At 35.8% G+C, this 18,772-nt stretch overlaps 1 protein-coding gene across 5 annotated transcripts in view; it reads right to left on the bottom strand.

The window, feature by feature from the left end:
- Positions 1 to 3,475: 3,475 nt before the first annotated feature.
- Positions 3,476 to 18,772, bottom strand: part of ACMSD (aminocarboxymuconate semialdehyde decarboxylase) — a 63,426-nt gene continuing 48,129 nt past the window's right edge. For 4 of the 5 annotated variants that reach the window (XM_032250671.1, XM_032250672.1, XM_032250675.1 and 1 more), the window contains 2 exons: positions 8,032 to 8,130; positions 3,476 to 4,669 (listed from right to left, as the gene is read on the bottom strand). In XM_032250671.1, the coding sequence (XP_032106562.1) occupies positions 4,607 to 4,669; positions 8,032 to 8,130 (162 nt within the window). In that variant the 3' untranslated portion in view covers positions 3,476 to 4,606. Of the gene's footprint in view, positions 4,670 to 8,031; positions 8,131 to 15,420; positions 15,469 to 18,772 lie in introns of those variants that run through there. The other variant, XM_032250673.1, reaches the window with a different exon arrangement.

Raw genomic sequence — 18,772 nt, 5'->3', positions numbered from 1 at the left:
ATTTAGTTGGAAGCCATAGGGAGGAAAGAACAGATAAAAAATGAAATATATAAAATGGGTTGAATCTTTTGGATTTAATGGTGTATTTATATGGGTGAAGGAGACGACTTAGGTGAGTGGGTAATGCTGTTAATCAGGGTCGGGACTATAAGAAGTGGAATTAAATTTGGGGATAAAAGGATTGAGTTATATCTGAGGCATATAGTTCTATTGAATATCATAGTATTGTAGCTTTGATTTCTCTGTGTGTGTGTGTGTGTGTGTGTGTGTGTGTGTGTGTGTGTGTGCGCCTAAAGCTGTTAGGACTTCTTGAATTTAAAGCTGTTAGGATTTCTTGAATCATTGTCTGTTCTTGACTCCTGAGTATATTTTCCTGGTTTTCTCCCTACCTCACTGGCTACTGTTCTGTGTACAAAGCTGGTGCCTTCATCTAACTGCTTTTTTTTTTTTTTTTTTTTGAGACAGGGCCATGCTCTGTCACCCAGGCTGGAGTGCAGTGGCACGATCTCAGCTCACTGCAACTGTCACCTCTAGGGTTCAAGCGATTCTCCTGCCTCAGTCGCCTGAGTAGCTGGGATTACAGGCATGCGCCACCATGCCTAGCTAATTTTGTATTTTTAGTAGAGATGGAGTTTCTCCATGTTGGTCAGGCTTGTCTTGAACTCCCCACCTCAGGTGATCTGCCCACTTCGGCCTCCCAGAGTGCTGGGATTACAGGCATGAGCCACTGCACCCAGCCCTAAATTCTAATTGTTAGTGAATCTCAGGAATTAGTTCTAGGGTCTTTTGCATCTCTGCTTTACTTTTTCACCAGGTGATTTCATCCAGTCTCGTTTCTTTAAATACCTTTTATACACTGGTGACTTTTCCCCAGCCTCTCTTTTGAACTCTCCAGACTAGTATACTCAAGTACTTCCTTGACATTCCTACTTAAATGTCTCAGATTCATCTGAAACATAACAAGTCCAGCTACAAAACTGTTGGTTCCCTTTCCTCTCAAGACTGTTTCTCTCATAATCTTCCTCATTATGGTAAATTGTAATATATCTACCCAGCTGTTAAAGTGAAAAACCTGGGAATCAAAGCACCCATGTTGAAAGTATGGATGAGTTTAATACCATTAACTACTATTAATCATCTCAAAGCTTAAATGTCACCAGGATTATGTGCCCAGGAAAGTCATAATTAGAAAACCCTCTTTACACCCAGATTAAAGAGGAAATCACTCATCTTTTCTTCTAGTACCTGCATAGTTTAATATTTTAGAATTAAGTACTTGATCCAATCAGAGTTATAGTTTATCCATATGTATGATTTGGGAAATGAATCAAATTTTATTACATAATTATTGATAATTGTAAAATATTAGGAATATTTAAATGCCCAAAGATAGGAGACTGATTAACAAAAGCATAGCGTGCACATGTGTACATACGCTTCATATTCACACACCCAGGAGTCAACCTTGATTTCCTTCCTTCCCTTCCTCCCTCTTCATCACAGTAAGTCCATCATTAAATGCTGGTGGTTCTGCCTAGAAACTTATCTCATGATCCCCATTCTTGTATTTGTGCCTGCGTCACCATCATTTCTTGCCTAGCCTCTTACTTCCTTTCTTGACCCCCTTTATTAAGTCTCTACAAAGCTGTTAATATGTGTGGGTTTCTCTTTTCAGCTTTTCTTTTCTTTTTTTTTTTTTTTTGAGACGGAGTTTTCGCTCTTGTTACCCAGGCTGGAGTGCAATGGCGCGATCTCGGCTCACCGCGACCTCCGCCTCCTGGGTTCAGGCAATTCTCCTGCCTCAGCCTCCTGAGTAGCTGGGATTACAGGCACGCAGCCCCATGCCCAGCTAATTTTTTGTATTTTTAGTAGAGACGGGGTTTCACCATGTTGACCAGGATGGTCTCGATCTCTTGACCTCGTGATCCACCTGCCTCGGCCTCCCAAAGTGCTGGGATTACAGGCGTGAGCCACCGCGCCCGGCCGTTCAGCTTTTCTTTTCTTTCTTTTTTCTGAGACAGGGTCTCAGTCGGACACCCAGGCATGGAATGCAGTGGCATGATCCTAGCTCACTGCAGCCTTAAACTTTTGGGCTTAAGCCATCTTCCCACCTCAGCCTCCTGACTAGCTGAGACTACAGGAATGAGCCACCACATCCAGCCAATTTTAAAATTATTTTTGTAGAGATTGCTATGGCTGGTCCCAATCTCCTGGCTTCAAGTGATCCTCATGCCTCCACTTCTCAAAGTCTTGGGATTACTGGTATAAGCCACTGCACCCTGCTAATTTTTTTTTTTTTTTTTAAGAATAACATAAGTCTGAGCATGTCACAGACCTATTAAAGTCTCCAATGGCTTCCTGTGAAACAATGTAAAAATCTCAACCCTTGACCATTATCTACTGATCTGGCCGACTTTTTGGCTTTCTCTCCTATCTCTCTTCCTTGCTCACACACTGGTCACAAGATTTCTTGCCTCAGAACCTTTCATTTTCTTCCTTATCATTCAAATCTCAGTTCAGAGTCTTCTTTAAAGAGGCCTTCTCTGACTCTACAACTTAATATTTTACCCCCATATTTCTCCTAGTCGCTACCACATTTTTGTTTTGATTTCTTCATAGTGTTTATCTTTCTTCCTTTTATTCCTCTTTTTCTTCTTCCTTACCTTCTGTTTCTCATTCTTTAGATTGTAGGTTTTGTCAGAGAAGGAATTTTATCCTTTTTGTTTACATCTGTACTACCAGTGCCTGGAGCATTCCTATAGTCCAGGCACATAGAAAGCAGGTAAATATGGATATACCTGTTCACTCTGTGTGTGTGTGTGTGTGTGTGTGTGTGTGTGTGTGTGTGTGTGTGTGTATGATATTGAATAAAGTGATTGGGTTGCAGGGCCGGGCGCGGTGGCTCAAGCCTGTAATCCCAGCACTTTGGGAGGCTGAGGCGGGTGGATCACGAGGTCAAGAGATCGAGACCATCTTGGTCTACACGGTGAAACCCCGTCTCTACTAAAAATACAAAAAATTAGCTGGGCATGGTGGCGCGTGCCTGTAATCCCAGCTACTTAGGAGGCTGAGGCAGGAGAATTGCCTGAACCCAGGGGGTGGAGGTTGCAGTGAGCCGAGATTGCGCCATTGCACTCCAGCCTGGGTAACAAGAGCGAAACTCCGTCTCAAAAAAAAAAAAAAAAGTGATTGGGTTGCTTTTTATAATAAGACAATCATTATATGTTGTGTTCAGAGTGCTCAAATATAGAATATTTGAAAAGGTGTAGACATTACCCCCAAAGATTGGGGAAGGAAAAAACAACATATACTTCATGTTGTTGCTTTGTTCAACTTAGTTTTCCTTTTTGGGCAGATTGGAGCAATGAGCAGAATGACGGTGGTGGGGGGTAAAATCCTGGAAAGAAACAGGGGGCAGGTGAGAAAGAAGAGGGGCAGTGAACTATATAAAGTGAAAATAATGGAGTGAGCATAGTGAAGTAAGAATTAGATCTCATCTTTATTCTGGAGAGGGGTCAGCACAATTTACATGGTAATACTCAACTCTTTTTATTTTTAATTTTTATTCTCTCTTTTGTCCCTTGGCATTTTGAATACTCAACTCTTGATTTTCTAGATGAATGGAAGGGAAAAGAAGTATGAATGAATCCAAAGCAAGAGGGTAGTTTTGAAAAATCATGTTTGATTTTAGAGTTCAGCCAGAGGTAGATGAATCATAGATGTTCATCACCCATTCCAGGACCAAGTTCCTTTTCAGCAGCCCAAGTGGGGCTGTAAATGAAATGGTTAAAACAAGGCTACCCTCGTATTACCCTATTAACTTTCCAGAGCTAGCTTTATATATTCTGCTCAGTATTTTAAATAAAAAGAGCTCCTGGTAGAAGTAAAATTATAGACAAAAACTTTTCTCCAAAATGGATGTCTCATTCACTCTGAAACCACAGCTGTGTTCCCATAGTTTTGCCTTCCTGTTACTCATCCTCTAACCTTAAAAATGCCATATTCATCTCCTGTACTCTCAAGTTCCAATCTCTGTGAAGATCTGCTCAACAGTTTTAGGCCAAAGTAATTCCTCTTAATGAAACTTCATTGATACTCAAAGTCAAATTTATAGCTTAGTAATTATTCCATGAACATGTCTTAAGTCCTTAATTGGAAGCTCCCTGAGGTTATGGATATTCTAAATTCATGTTATTTATTTTGGGGAGGCTAAAGCATTTCCAGCCCAATTCTGGGCTAATGGTAAGTGTTAAAGGTGGATGGAACAGGTTATTTGAGTCCAATTCACATCTCTTTCTTCAAAATGGACAACCTACCTGAGCTCTCTAGGATGAATCTTTCTCCATATAAATCATTATTGACATTTTATTTTGTATTTCCTCAGATTAATTAAAAGGGCACTGGGGAAATCATTTTTGATTTGCACATGAAATAATGTACTGCTTTTCAGAATGAAAACTTATGAATCATTTTTGTTATGAATAATTTAGGATATTTGAGACATTCTATTTCTGAGTAAAATAGGATTTTGTTAATGCCTGTTGATACATATTTAAAAACAAAAATGAGATATTCTTTTGAAAGTTTGCCTTTGTAGTAAATTCAGTCATTCAAATCGTTTTCTCTCAAGACCCAAAAATGCCAGGGCATTGTCAGCTTTGAGTTTATTCTGAAAAGAAAACAAAATAATTTATGTTAAAGCATTATTGGTTGTTTTTTAAGTGCTACATTGAATATGTTGATCGGGTTTTTTAAAAATTAGCTCCCCAATCTGAGAGAAAAATATTAGCAGATTATACAGTGAATCTCTTACCCAAATCCTCTTGACTTATGTTTTGCCCTGCTATTTGAAATCTCAATCTGAAACTTGATTGTAGGGGGAGAGAAAAGACTTATAAGGGGGAGAGCCTTCCTTAGGAGATGCCCTTTTTGGGAAACTAGACCCTGTAACAGGTTGGATCTTAAAGACCATTTGGAGGCAAATACAGAGAAAAGGTACAGTTAGATCTGTGGGACACAAGGGCTGCAAAAGTTGCCCAGAAATCATCTAGTCATCCCCCAGCTGCTAGGCCTATGTGTTGTTTTTTTCACATGGCCCTAAACAAAAGTTAAGCTTTTTCAAAGCAAGAGAAGTGATATAAATGAAGGGTCTCAGATGAGGGTACAAATCTGTACATATTAAAATATTCACGTAAAAGAAAGACTCCCTAGCTATAAACTATATCAACTCTGCCTAAAGAGGAGATTTAAGAAGTAACTTTGTGAAACCTTAATTTGTTTATCCAGCTTGCAAAAGACAGACATGTAGCTGAGGATGGAAGAAATGTATGGGGTTGTGTAACATCCATACTATTAATATGTCCTTCTATATTGTGACCACTTTAGGGTTTTTACACAGCCTTGAAAAGTGGGTGATTTGAGGCAGGGACCTCTTACTCAGAGTACTTCCCCAGTACATACTTAGGACATCCTCCTCTAGAGGAAGATTTCAGAAGTGACTATTGCTGCTTGGAGAAACCATGTGCTTTACCTTTTAAGATAGCTTGGTACCATGTATCCTTTGAGGGAGGTACCCTTTAGAATGTTAGATGGACATCTGATCCTGGAGTCCAGGGATTTGGGATCACATCCATATGCTATAACCCACCAGTTATATTGCCTTTGACAAGTCACTAAACTCCCAAGTCTTGTTTTCTTTCTCCACATCTTCATGGTGGAATGCATCTGCTTATACGCAGCAGCCCCTGCTTATCTATGAAGGATACATTCCAAGACCCTCTGTGGATGCTATATAGAGTCTTATAAATGCTATGCACAAATTTATTGTTCCTTCTTCACAGTTTCACAGATAGAAGATGCATTCTTACAAAATAAGAACTTAGTAACCTCAACATATACTTTTTCTATTTTTTCTTATTGAGAACTTTTACCCTTTCACTTAAAGGAAGCACTTTACAGCTTCTCTTGGGCATGTCTGAATTGCCAGCATCACTACTCTTGTGCTTTGAGGCCATTATTAAGTAAAATAAGGGTGAGTTGAGCATAAGCATGGCAATATGGCAACAGTCCATCTGATCACCAAGACAGCTACTAAGTGACTAATGGGGAGGGAGTGGATACAGCATGAAGACACTGGACAAAGGGATGATTCACATCTTGGGCTGGAGAGAGCAGGGCAGTGTGAGCTTACACTGTGCTACTCAGAATGGCATGGAATTTAAAACTTATGAATTGTTTGTTTCTGGAATTTTCCATTTAATATTTTTGGACTGTGGTTGACTGGGATAAGAGAAACCGTAGAAGGCAAAACTGAGGATAAGGGGGGACTGCTGTACTTTCCAATGTTGTTGTACTTATCAAATGGATTTATTTATTTTATTTTAAATTTCTTTAGTGGTATTTACCTTTGCATGGTTCAAAATTCAAAATGTATAAAATAGATACTTCATTCCATTACTGCCATCTAACTACCTTCTTCTTCCCAGAGTTATCAGTTTCTTGTTTATGTTCCAGAGATATTTTATGTTTATACTGCATAAGCAAATACTTATATTCAGGCATATAAAGATTCTTTTTCACAAAAGATGTATTCGATCTACAAATGGAAGTATACTATACAAATTGTTTTATACCTTGCTTTTTAAAATTTAATGTATCTTGGAAATTGAGTTCTAATTTATTTGTGGTGGCATAGTTTCCATTGTGTGGATATATTATGATTTATTTAACTATTCCCCTAAAGATTGTTTTCTATATTACAGTATTACAATGAGTAAACTTGTACCGAATGTCATTGTGAATTTGTGTCAGTATAAAACCTTTATGCAAGATTACAAAAAAAAAACTTGAAAGTTATAAGCACATATGAATAAATAAAAGGCATGTAATAATTACTATTATTCCATTAAGTCTTTAATCAGGATATTTGGGATCATCTGGTTTCTGTTTAATTTTGGTTAACAGGAAATTTTTCATTTTCAACCTTTCTTGTTTAAAAAAAAATGTCTTTACAACACTTCCTACTTTAGGAAGGAAGCAGGTAAATATTTAACAATATTTAGTAGTTAATATTTAACAGTTCAAGACTTTTAGTGCCACAGGGGACACTTTCTTTGTAAAATAGTCTGAGGTTTCCCAGTTAATAACTTGTAACTAGTATACTGCAGAACGAATTCTTCTTGGCATCTGTTAATGTGTTTCAAGCCTATTGAGAAGATTTGATGAACAATATCTTTAATGATTAAGGCAGAGAGAGTTCAAAGTAAACTTTGGATTCTAGTTTAGAAGAAAGCCAAAAATTATGCCAAAGGATTACAACTAAGACTTTTGTAAGATTTATTAAGAGTTTATATATTCCCATATTGTTATTTTTGGCTATCCTTGACCTCTGGGAGTGATGAGCAGTGAAGGCCTTAGGAAGAAGTTATTTTTTTTTTCTGAAGGATTGGGGTGTGGAAGGAGTGGCAAAGGAGAAGGAATCTTAAGACACTGCATCTCATTTTAAACTCATCTCGGTTCAGGAGTCTAAGGGGTAATGGTAGCATTATAGCACATATTAGTTTACCTACCTTAAAAGTCAAACGCCAGGAAAAAAAAAGTCCAGATACTTGAAGTATCTGATTCCTTTGGTCCTTTTTAACCAAGACTTTAGTTTCATTATCTAAATAACTAGAGTTATTACAACTTTTAAGATTGGTATATTTGTAACAGAAATAATATAGAAAAAATTTAGACTTTTCTTCTATGATCCATCTAACATGCAGGCATATTTTATTGTCATATGCTTCTATATAATTTTCTTTCTTAAGTAATATGAATTTAGTTATACTAGGCTGACTTTCAGTTTTGTCTTTTTTTTTTTTTTTGCCTTTTGATAGTTTAGCTATTTATGGAGATAAGAGTAATAGTTTTTGGGATTTAAGTGTAATGATTCCTCTGTTCTTTGTTTTCATATATCAAAGAGCTCTGAAACCAAACCCAATTAGAGCAGGAAAAGTCAGTAAGAAAGCTGTGAAGTAAAAGACATTATACCTTTGTTTCTTCATCAAATTCTTCCATGGACTCTATTAGTTTCCCAGGTTCCAGCTCACCTAGTGGAAAGGGGTAATCAGTTCCCAAAATGACTTTGTCCTAAAAAAAAAGAAAAGATGTATTTCTCTATAATCTTGTAGAACATAAAAGAGCTTCTTGTAAACAATTACATTTACTTATTACAAACATTCCTGTCATAAAATAACACATTTCTTTCCGATTAATAGAAACATAAAACTGGTCTAAAATTTTAAAAAGATTTAACGGTTCAAATTTTATTCTGACATTTTTTTCCAGCAGGTGTCACTATTAGGTCTCTTAAAGTTCCAAATCAACCCCATTCTCTCTCTTTTTTAAATAACTGAAATACAGAATACTGAAATATAAGAAATTTTTATTTACTAAAATATATATATTCAGATGAGATTAAGGGATTCTGTCTTTCTTAGAATGTACATTGCAATTGATTTCACAATTTTTCAAAGCATTCTATTAACAGAGTAGGAAAGGAAAAATAAAACACAAATTAACTAGATAAAAAGTAAAAAAAAAAAAAAAAAAAAAGAAAAAGAAAATCCCCAAACAATTCTTATGCCTGGATCGGTTCTTATAAACAATTCCTATAAACTGGATCATGAGTTTTTGAACAGTATAACTTTGAATTTCTATTTGTCACTTTACACGGTAAAATGCATAGGCTTGTCAATCTACAAGTATATTAAGCAGTATGTCAGACAATGTGCCAGACTCTAGATGTACTCTGGTGAACAAAACAGACATAGTGTCTTTTCTCAAGGAGCTCATAATCAAGTGAGAAAGACATTAAATCAATAATGGCAATTTATTAAAATAAAAATGTTTTCAACCAGAAATTTTACTTCTCAAAATGTATTCCAGTCATACACTTGTGCTGGAAAGATATAAAAGGAAATTAATTGGAACATTATTTGGAACAGCAAAAGACTAGCCAACTAAAATATAAAATATCCCAAAATAAAAATGAATAAAGAATACTTACATATGCTGAAATGGAATAATCTGCAAGGAACATTGATCTTGAAGTTATAAAGAGAAAAAAAAGAGTCTAGAACAATGTGTCTGCTATGCTTATATATCTGTTTTTAATAAGGGACCTACAGACCCACAAATATGTGTCTGTACATATATAGTCTATTTCAGAAATGATATCTAAGAAACAAGTAACATTAATTGCCTCCATAGAGGAGGACTAGGGTTTGGGAGTCAGAAGATTCCCTTTTCTTGTTTTTGAGATATAATTCACATACCATAAAAGTCACCCCTTTAAAATGTGTAATTCAATGGGTTTTAGCATATTCGTGAGTTTGTGTAATCATTTCCACTAATTATAAAACGTTTAAAAATATTTTTTTCATCTTATATAACCGCAGATTTGTATCACCTCCAAAATAAACTCTATATCCATTAGCAGTGATTCCCCATTCTCTTCTCCCTCCAGCCCTTGGAAAACACTAATTTACCTTCTGTGTCTCCAGAATTGCCTATTTTTTACTTTTTACATAAATGGAATCACATAATATGTAGCCTTCTTTCACTTGGTTTAAACTTTTCAAGGTTCATCCATATTGTTGCTTGAATCAATACTATACCTAAGAGTGGAAGTGCTGGCGCATATGGTAAGTCCATGATTAACATTTTGAGAGACTATTTTCTACCATGGCTGTAGAATTCCCACCAGTATGTTTGAGGTTCCCGTTTCTCCAGATTCTCACCAACATTGGTTATTGTTCCTCTTTTGATTATGGCCATTTCAGTAGGTATGACGTGGTGTCTCACTGTAGTTTTTATTTGTATTTCTCTAATAAGTAATTATGTTGAACATCTTTTCATGTGCTTATTGGCTATTTGTATTTCTTTTTTGGAGAAATGTCTATTAAGATCCCTTATGTACATCCATGTTCATTTTATTTTTTTATCATTGAATTATAAGAGACCTTTATGTTCTGAATACTAGAGCCTTCTAGATATATGATTTGCAAATATTTTCTCCATTCTGTGAGTTGTCTTTTTTGTTTTCTTAATATTGCCTTTTGAAGCACCAAAGTTTTAAATTTTGATGCAGTCTTCTTTATCTGTTATTTTCTTTGGATGCTTGTGCTTTTGGTGTCATAGTAAAGAAACTATTGCCTAAGCCAAAGTCACAAAGATTTACGCCTATGGTTTCTTCTAAGAGTTTGTGGTTTTAGCTCTTCAATTTAAGTCTTTGATCTATTTTGAGTTAATTTGCATGGTGTAAAGAAGGAGTCCAACTTTATTTATATATTTATTTTACATGTGGATATCCACTCTTATCTCACTGCCATATGTTGAAGTCTATTCTTTATCACACTGAATTGTATTGGCACCCTTGTTGAAAGTTAGTTGATCTTTATATCTGTCTTCAGGCTAGTCACACACAGTCTTGATTACTGTAGTTGTACAGAAAGTTTTGAAGTTGGGAATGTGACTGTGCCAGTTTTTTTTTTTTTCTTGATTGGCTATTCTGAATCCCTTGCATTTTCTCTTAGGCTGGAATGCACTGGCGTGATCCTGGCTCACTGCAACCCCTGCCTCGTGGATTTAGGCAATTCTCCTGCCTCAGCCTCCCAAGTAGCTGGGATTACAGGCACATGCCATCACGCCTGGCTAATTTTTGTATTTTTAGTAGAGATGGGGTTTTGCTGTGTTGGCCAGGCTGGTCTCAAACTCCTGACCTCAGGTGATCCACCCATCTTGGCCTCCCAAAGTGCAGAGATTACAGGCATGAGCCACTGCGCCCAGCTCCCTTGCATTTTCATATTAATTTTTGGATTAGCTTATCAATTTTTACAAAATAAAAGACATCTGGAATTTTGATAGGGATTGCATTGGATCTATAGATCAATTTGGGGAGTATCACCAGTTAGCAATATTAAGCTTTTGAATCAATGAACATGGAATGTCTTCTCATTTAGGTCATCTTTAATTTTCTTCAACAATGTTTTGTAGCTTACGGGGTATATGTTTTGTGCCTTTTTGGGTTATATTTTTCACAAGTGTTTTTCTTGCTGATGCTATTATAAATGGAATTGTGTCCTCAATTTCATTTATGGATTATTCATTGCTAGTAAATAGAAATATAATTAATTTTTTATTTATCTTGTACTCTCTAAGCTTGCTAAATCTATTAGCCCTAATAGTTTCTTTGTGGATTCTTTAGGACTTTTTATATGCAAGACCATGTCATTTGCAAGTAGAAATAATTGTGTTCCTTTCCTTCCAATCTAAATGCCTTTTATTTGTTTTTCTTGCCTAATTGCCTTGACTAGAGCCTTCAGTACAATGTTGAATAGAAGTGGTGAGAGTAGAGCCTTTGGTCTTTCATCATTAAGCATGATGTTAGTTGTGGTTTGTCATGATGCCTTTTATTAGGTTGAGGATGTTTCCTTCCACTCCTTGCTTATTGAGCTCTTTTATATTTTTTGAAGAGTTGGTGAAGAATTTGTTTTAATTTCTTTTTTTTTTTTTTTTTTGCATTTTTAATAGAGTTAACCAGCAAAGCCATCTGGTCATCAGCTTTTCCTTGTGGGAAGTTTAAAAATTATTAATTTAATATCTTCACTTATTATAAGCCTGTTTGAATTTTCTATTTCTTCTTGAGCCAGTTTTGGTAGTTTTTCTAGGAATTTCATAATTTCATTTAGGTTATTTCATTTGTTGGCATGTAATTACTCAAATTTTTACTTACAATTCTTTTTATTTCTGTAAATTCTGCAGTACTGCTGTCCCATTTCATTTGTCATTTTGGTATTACTAATTTGACCCTTTTTTCTTTATTTTTGTTGGTCAGTCTAGCTACAGGTTTGCCAATTTTGTTGATGTTTTCAAATAACCAAATTTTGGTTTCACTGATTTTCCCTATTTTTTAAATAATCTATTTCTTTTATATGATCTAATATATAATATTTCTTTTCTTCTGCTTGCTTGGGATTTAGTTTGCTCTGCTTTGTCTAGCCCTCAAGGCCAGGTCCTATGCCACCAAATTAAGGTCTTTCTTCTTTTTTAATATAGGTATTTTACAGCTATAAATTTTTCACTAAGTACTGCTTCTAGCTGCATTCCATAAGTTTTAGAATGTTGTGTTTTTGTATTCTATTCATGTCTAATATTTTCTAATTTTTCTTGTGACTTCTTCTGTCTCGTGTCCTTCCATTTTAGCCTGAAGAACTCCCTTTGGCATTTCTTGTATGGCAGGTCTACTAATGATGAATTAGCTCACTTTTTGTTCATCTAGAAATATCTTAATTTCTCCTTCATTCTTGAAGGATAGTTTTGCCTGAAACTGAATTCTCACATTACAGGGTTACAGCATTGTTTTTTTTTTTTTTTTCTTTCTTTCTTTTAGTACTTTAAATTTGTCTTCCACTGCTTTCTAGCCTCCATGGTTTATGAGGAGGGCTAAGGGATAGAATCATAGGTATCATAAACATGGTGGGCAGAGTGATTGCAGAAATGGAGGACAGAGGGAGAATGCCTACAAAAGAGGCAGATAGAGGCAGGGAGGTGGAAAGAGAACTAGAGAGTAGTATTTAAAAAAATGTAGCCAGCATGGTGGCTCACACTTGTAATCCCAGCACTTTAGGAGAGTGAGACAGGAGGATCACTTGAGCTCAAGAGTTCAAGACCAGCCTTGGCAACATAGTGAGACCTTAATAAAACAAATTAGCTCAGTGTGGTGGCACACACCTGTAGTGCTAGCTTCTTGGGAGTATGAGGTGGAAGGATTGCCTGAGCCTGGGAGATGGAGGCTACAGTGAGCTATGATTATGCCACTGTACTCCAGCCTGAGTGACAGAGCGAGACCCTGTCTCCAAAAAAAAAAAAAAAAAAAAAATGCAGTGAGATATATTGGAAGGAAAAGTATTTAATAGGTAATGATTCACATGAGGATGACAAAGATAAGGACTGGATAGTATCTATTGGATTTGGCTGCTTTATTAAGTATAGTTTCAGTGAGTGATAGAGAAAAAAATCAAATGCGTTTGATGAAAAGTAAATGGGTGGTGAAAAATGCAAATCTAAATGTTAACTCCTTACTTCTCTTTCTCTACTCTGTGAGATGAATCCACAGGTTGCAAAGCAGTTTCAAAGACAGTTTGCTTCTAGGTTTTATCATAGGATATTTGGTTTTTCCACATAGACCTCAATGGATTCCGAAATGTCCCTTCCTATGTTCTACAATGTCCCTTCCTAGATACACTCTATTTGTGCTGCTTGGGCAGTCAGTCTTATCCTAAGCCTCAAGCCCTGGTATGTGACTTCCTGCTGGACAGCCACACTTGGCTGCCTCACAGGCAATTAAAACTCAGCATGGGCCGCGTGCGGTGGCTCACGCCTGTAATCCCAGCACTTTGGGAGGCCGAGGCAGGTGGATCACGAGGTCAAGAGATCAAGACCATCCTGGTCAACATGGTGAAACCCCGTCTCTACCAAAAATACAAAAAATTAAGGCCGGGCGCGGTGGCTCAAGCCTGTAATCCCAGCACTGTGGGAGGCCAAGGCGGGTGGATCACAAGGTCAAGAGATCGAGACCATCCTGGTCAACATGGTGAAACGCCGCCTCTACTAAAACTACAAAAAATTAGCTGGGCATGGTGGCACGTGCCTGTAATCCCAGCTACTCAGGAGGCTGAGGCAGGAGAATTGCCTGAACCCAGGAGGTGGAGGTTGTAGTGAGGCGAGATCGCGCCATTGCACTCCAGCCTGGGTAACAAGAGCGAAACTCCGTCTCAAAAAAAAAAAAACAAAAAACAAAACAACTCAGCATGTTATTCTAATACTGAAGTTGTCATCTAAGTATTTACTCAACATCATGTCCATTCCCATTCTCTCTGTCACTCTCATTCTTGCTTTTGCTCTCCTGGCCTCTCCCCACTTTGATCCACCTTCATTCTGGATATCTGCTGCTTGCTCTTCCAGATCTACTTTCCATCCTTCTTCACTCCTATGTGTCACCTGGAGACTGATTTGTATGAAGTATACAGTGGACCCCCTTGACCCTGGCTTCCAGATGGGTTTAGTTAGTGAGCAACACAGGCAGGAGATTATAGAATGAAAGGAAAGTATTTAATTACCTAGTATTATATTAATTAAAGTATTTAATTGCCTTCCATGGAGTCATCTAGCCTCAAACCTAGAAGTCTCAGCTCCTGTCCACAGGCCCTTATTTATTTATTTATTTCACAACAATAGAACATAAGACTTCAGCACAGGCCCTTTTTACAGATCCTCTCTAGCTTCAAGTTTTGGCCTGGAATAGTAATGGAGCTTTTCACAACTTTGTTGATAATCCCTTTATTAATTTCCCTTTATTAGTTTAGTTCTCCCAATTCGTGTATGTAATCTTATTTTCTGCTGGAGCCCTAAATGGGTCACACAGTTTTCCAGTTATACCAAAATTTTTTTGATATAAATTTAAGGGGTATAAGTACAGTTTTGTTACGTGGAGATACTGCATAATGGTGAAGTCTGGGCTTTTAGTGTAACCATCACCTGAATAATGTACATAGCCCTCATTAAGCAATTTCTCATCCTCAGCCCCATCTGCCTTCCCACCCTTCCAAGTCTCCAATATCTATTTTTCCATACTTGATGTCTATGCGTACACATTATTTAGCTCTGACTTGTAAGAACATGCAATATTTTACTGTTTCTGGGTTATTTCACTTAAGATAATGGCCTCCAGTTCCATCCATGTTGCTACAAAAGACATGATTTCATACATTTTTATGGCCGAATAGTATTCCATTGTGCATGTATATGACAATTTGTTTATCTAGTCATTCATTGATGGACACTTAGGTTAATTCCATTTCTTTGCTGTTGTGAATAGTGCTGTTATGAATAGTGCTGTTATAAACATACAAGTGTAGGTTTTGATATTATTATTTCTTTTCCTTTGAGTAGATGCCCAGTAGTGGGATTCTGGATTGAATTGTAGTTCTATTTTTAGTTCTTTGTGAAATTTCCATACTGCTCTCCATAGAGGTTGTACTAAATTACAGTCCTACATTCCCACCAACACTGTGTAAGCATTTTCTTTGCATTTCCTCACCAATATGTTATTTTTGACTTTTTCATAAGAGCCATTCAGACTGGTGTATGGCGATATCTCATTGTAGTTTTAATTTACATTTCTCAGATGATTAGTGATATTGAACATTTTTTTCATGTTTGTTGGCCATTTGTATATCTTCTTTGGAAATATGTCTATTTATGAACTTTGACTAAGTTGACAAAAACTTACACTGGGGAAAGGACACCGTTTTCAATAAATGAGAAAATTTGATTGCCACATGCAAAAGAATGAACCCAGACCCCCCCATCTCTTACTATATATGAAAATCAACTGAAGATGGATTAAAACTTCAAATGCAAGACCTGAAAATATGAAAATACTAGGAGAAAACTTAGGGAAAACTCTTCCGGGCATTGGTTTAGGCAAATAATTCATGACTAACACCTCAAAAGCACAAGCAACAAAAACAAAAATAGGTAAATGAGACTTAATTCAACTAAATAGCTTCTGCATAACAAAAGAAATCATTACCAGGGTGAACAGACCACCTGCAGTATGGGAGAAAATATTTGAAAACCATTTACCTGACAGGGTATTGATATCTAGAATTCATAAGGAGTTCAGAGAACTCAACAAAAAACACCACACAAATAACCACATTAAAAATCGAGCAAAATACATGAACATTTATACAGATATTTTATGGTTTCCTGACTAGTCTGTACTCCTATTTTTTATTCACTAACATTAATGAATGTGGTGGATAATTTTTTATTTTGGCAGAATTTCAAACTAACAGAAATGTTGCAAGAAAATTCAAGAGCCTTTCATATAACCTTCACCCAGGTTTACCAATTGTTTATACATTTCCATCTTTGCTTTATCGTTTTCTCATAGATATTTCCATATATATATATATACACACTTCTTTGAGCCATATGTCAGTTGGAGACATCATGGCTCCTTACTCCTAAATAAATTAGTGTTTATTTCCTAAAAAAAGAGATACTTCTTATATGACCACAGTATACTTCTCAAAATCAGGAATTTTAACATTGATAACAATGTTATTTTATTATCCACAGTTCATAATCAAATTTTGCCAGTTGTCCCAATAATGGGATTTATAGCTAATTATTTTCCTTAGTTGAAGATCTAATTGATGATCACATATTAAATTTAGTTGGCATGTCTCTACAGTTTCCTTTAATTTGGATCAGTTGGCCTTATTTTTGTCACTTTTCATCTGGGATAGTTTTGAAGATTATAGATTAATTATTTTATAGAATGTCCTCAGTTTGTGTTTGTCTGATGTTTCCTTGTGATTCTATACAAATGACGCATTTAGGATAGAAATACTACAGAAGTGGTATTAAGTCTTATTCAGTGCATTAATTTTGATTATTTAACTAAGTTGGTGTTTGCTGGGTTTCTCTAATGTAAAGTCACTATTTTTTCTCATCATGATTAATAAGCAATTTGGGATGAGCCACTTTGAGATCATGTAAATATCTTGTTCCTTTTCCAACTTTTCATCCACTGGTGTTATCATTCAATAATGATTTTCTAACTTTTATTCTTTCTATATTCATTATAAAGAAGAGATTTTACTTCATATGTACAAAAACACATTAATTTATATAAAATATATATGTTTACCTATTTATTCATATATTCATTCTTATTTATATCATTTTGGACTCATAGACTTAATTTTATCCAATTGGTGATAATCCATTATTATCACTGTTTGTTTAGATAGCCAGATCATATCAGATTTGCTTAGTGTGAATCATCTCTTCAAGTTGACTCCTGTGTCCTTATGCTACTTCCCCACCATCCTTTGAGTACAGTTATCCCTCAAGACCAAAGTCTTCGGATGCTCAGTCCTTTATATAAAATGATGTAGTATTTACATATAACCTATGCATATCTTCCTGCATACTTTAAATCATCTCTTCACTTATGTTATCTAATACAATGTTGCTATGTAAACAACTGTTATACTGTATTATTCTTTATATTTTTATTTGTTATTGTTGTGTTATTTTTATCTTTAAAGCTATTTTTAACTTGCAGTTAGTTGAATCCGTGGGTGTAGAACCCGTGGATACAGAGGGCTGACTGTACTTCCTTTATTTTGGGTACAAAATATTGTTCTAGCTCACTTTGTATTTTCTCTGTCTTGGAAACAATCTTTTCTCCAAGCAGACTAGCTTCCTTTGATGGAAAATGGTAACTAGAAACCAAGATCTGGGCGCTATAAGTGATAACTGCTACTGATGTGGAAATACCTGCCTCACACACACGTATCTATATTTCCATATTTTTCTATATTAAAAACCATGAGTTTATACCAATACATCCATTTTCAATCCAAACACTACAGGGTACCTTCTCATCTTCTTCCTACTCTTCATATTTCTAACTACCTTATACAACAGTAAGACACCTGGCATTTTACTCATGTTGTTTCTTCATTTGCATGAGCCTAGAATGCACATGAAGTATTTTCAGAATTGTAAACCCATACCACTGCAAAAAGCGAATATACTAGCTAGCATTCAATGTATTTTTTTTAAAGTAATAGTTACATAGAGTAAAATGCAAATTCTTGAGTGATGAATTTGTTGATTTTTGACAAATGAATAGACTGGAATTGCCCACATCCCTATCAAAATGCAGCACATTTTCATCACCCCAGAAAGCTCCCTAATACTCCTTCTTGGTCATTCTGTCTTCTCAATTCTCCTGCTAAAGGTAATAACTTCCCTTTTTTTTTTTTCACCTTAGTCTGGTTTTGCCTGTTCAAGAACTTCATATGAATGGCGTCATACAGTTTATACTCTCTGGTATCCAGCTTCATTCATTCAGCCTTTTGTAAGAGTTATCTATGTTGTAGTGTATACCAGCAAATTATTCTTTTTCTTTTCTGTTTCGTTGTTGTTTTTTGCTGAGTAGTATTCCACTGTGTCAAATACATGGTAATATGTTTATCCATGCTTCTGTAGATGGACATCTAACACTTTTTCCAGTTTTTGGCTATTTGGAATAAAGCTGCCAAGAACTTTTTTATACGAGTTGTATGTGTGTATGTGTGGATTTGTATTTTCAATTCTTTTAGGTAAATACCTAGGAGTAAAACTGTTGGGTCATAGGATAGGAGTAAATTCTACTAACACTGTATGAAAATTCTAGTTGCTTTACATCCTTGCTTATAGCCGAATTCTCAGTCTTTTTTGGTTTTGGCTATTTAATGGATGTGCAGTATTTTCTCGTCATAGTTTAAATTGCATTTTTCTGATGAACTAATGATGTTGAGCACCTTTAAATATGTTTATTGGCTAGTTGTTATTTTCTTTTGGGGAGTGGCCATTTAAGCCTTTTGTCCACTTTTAAACAGGATTGTTTGACTTTTCATCATGAGTTTTAGTAGTTCTTTATATATTTTGGATATCAGTCCTTTGTCATATATATGTTTTATGAATGTTTTCTACCATTCTGTGGCTTACTTATTCATATGATTAATGTTATCTTATGATAAGATAAAGTGTTTAATGTGATAAAGTCTAATTTGTCAAATTCTTCTTTTTGGTTATTGCTTTCTGTGTCTTATTCAAGAAATTTTTGCCTGCTTCCAGGTTGGAAAGATATTCTTCTATATTT

This window comes from Sapajus apella, unplaced genomic scaffold, assembly GCF_009761245.1.
Source record: "Sapajus apella isolate SASKATOON/1434 unplaced genomic scaffold, GSC_monkey_1.0 scaffold72, whole genome shotgun sequence".
NCBI lineage: Eukaryota > Metazoa > Chordata > Mammalia > Primates > Cebidae > Sapajus > Sapajus apella.
This window is presented reverse-complemented; position numbering and strand designations above follow the sequence as displayed.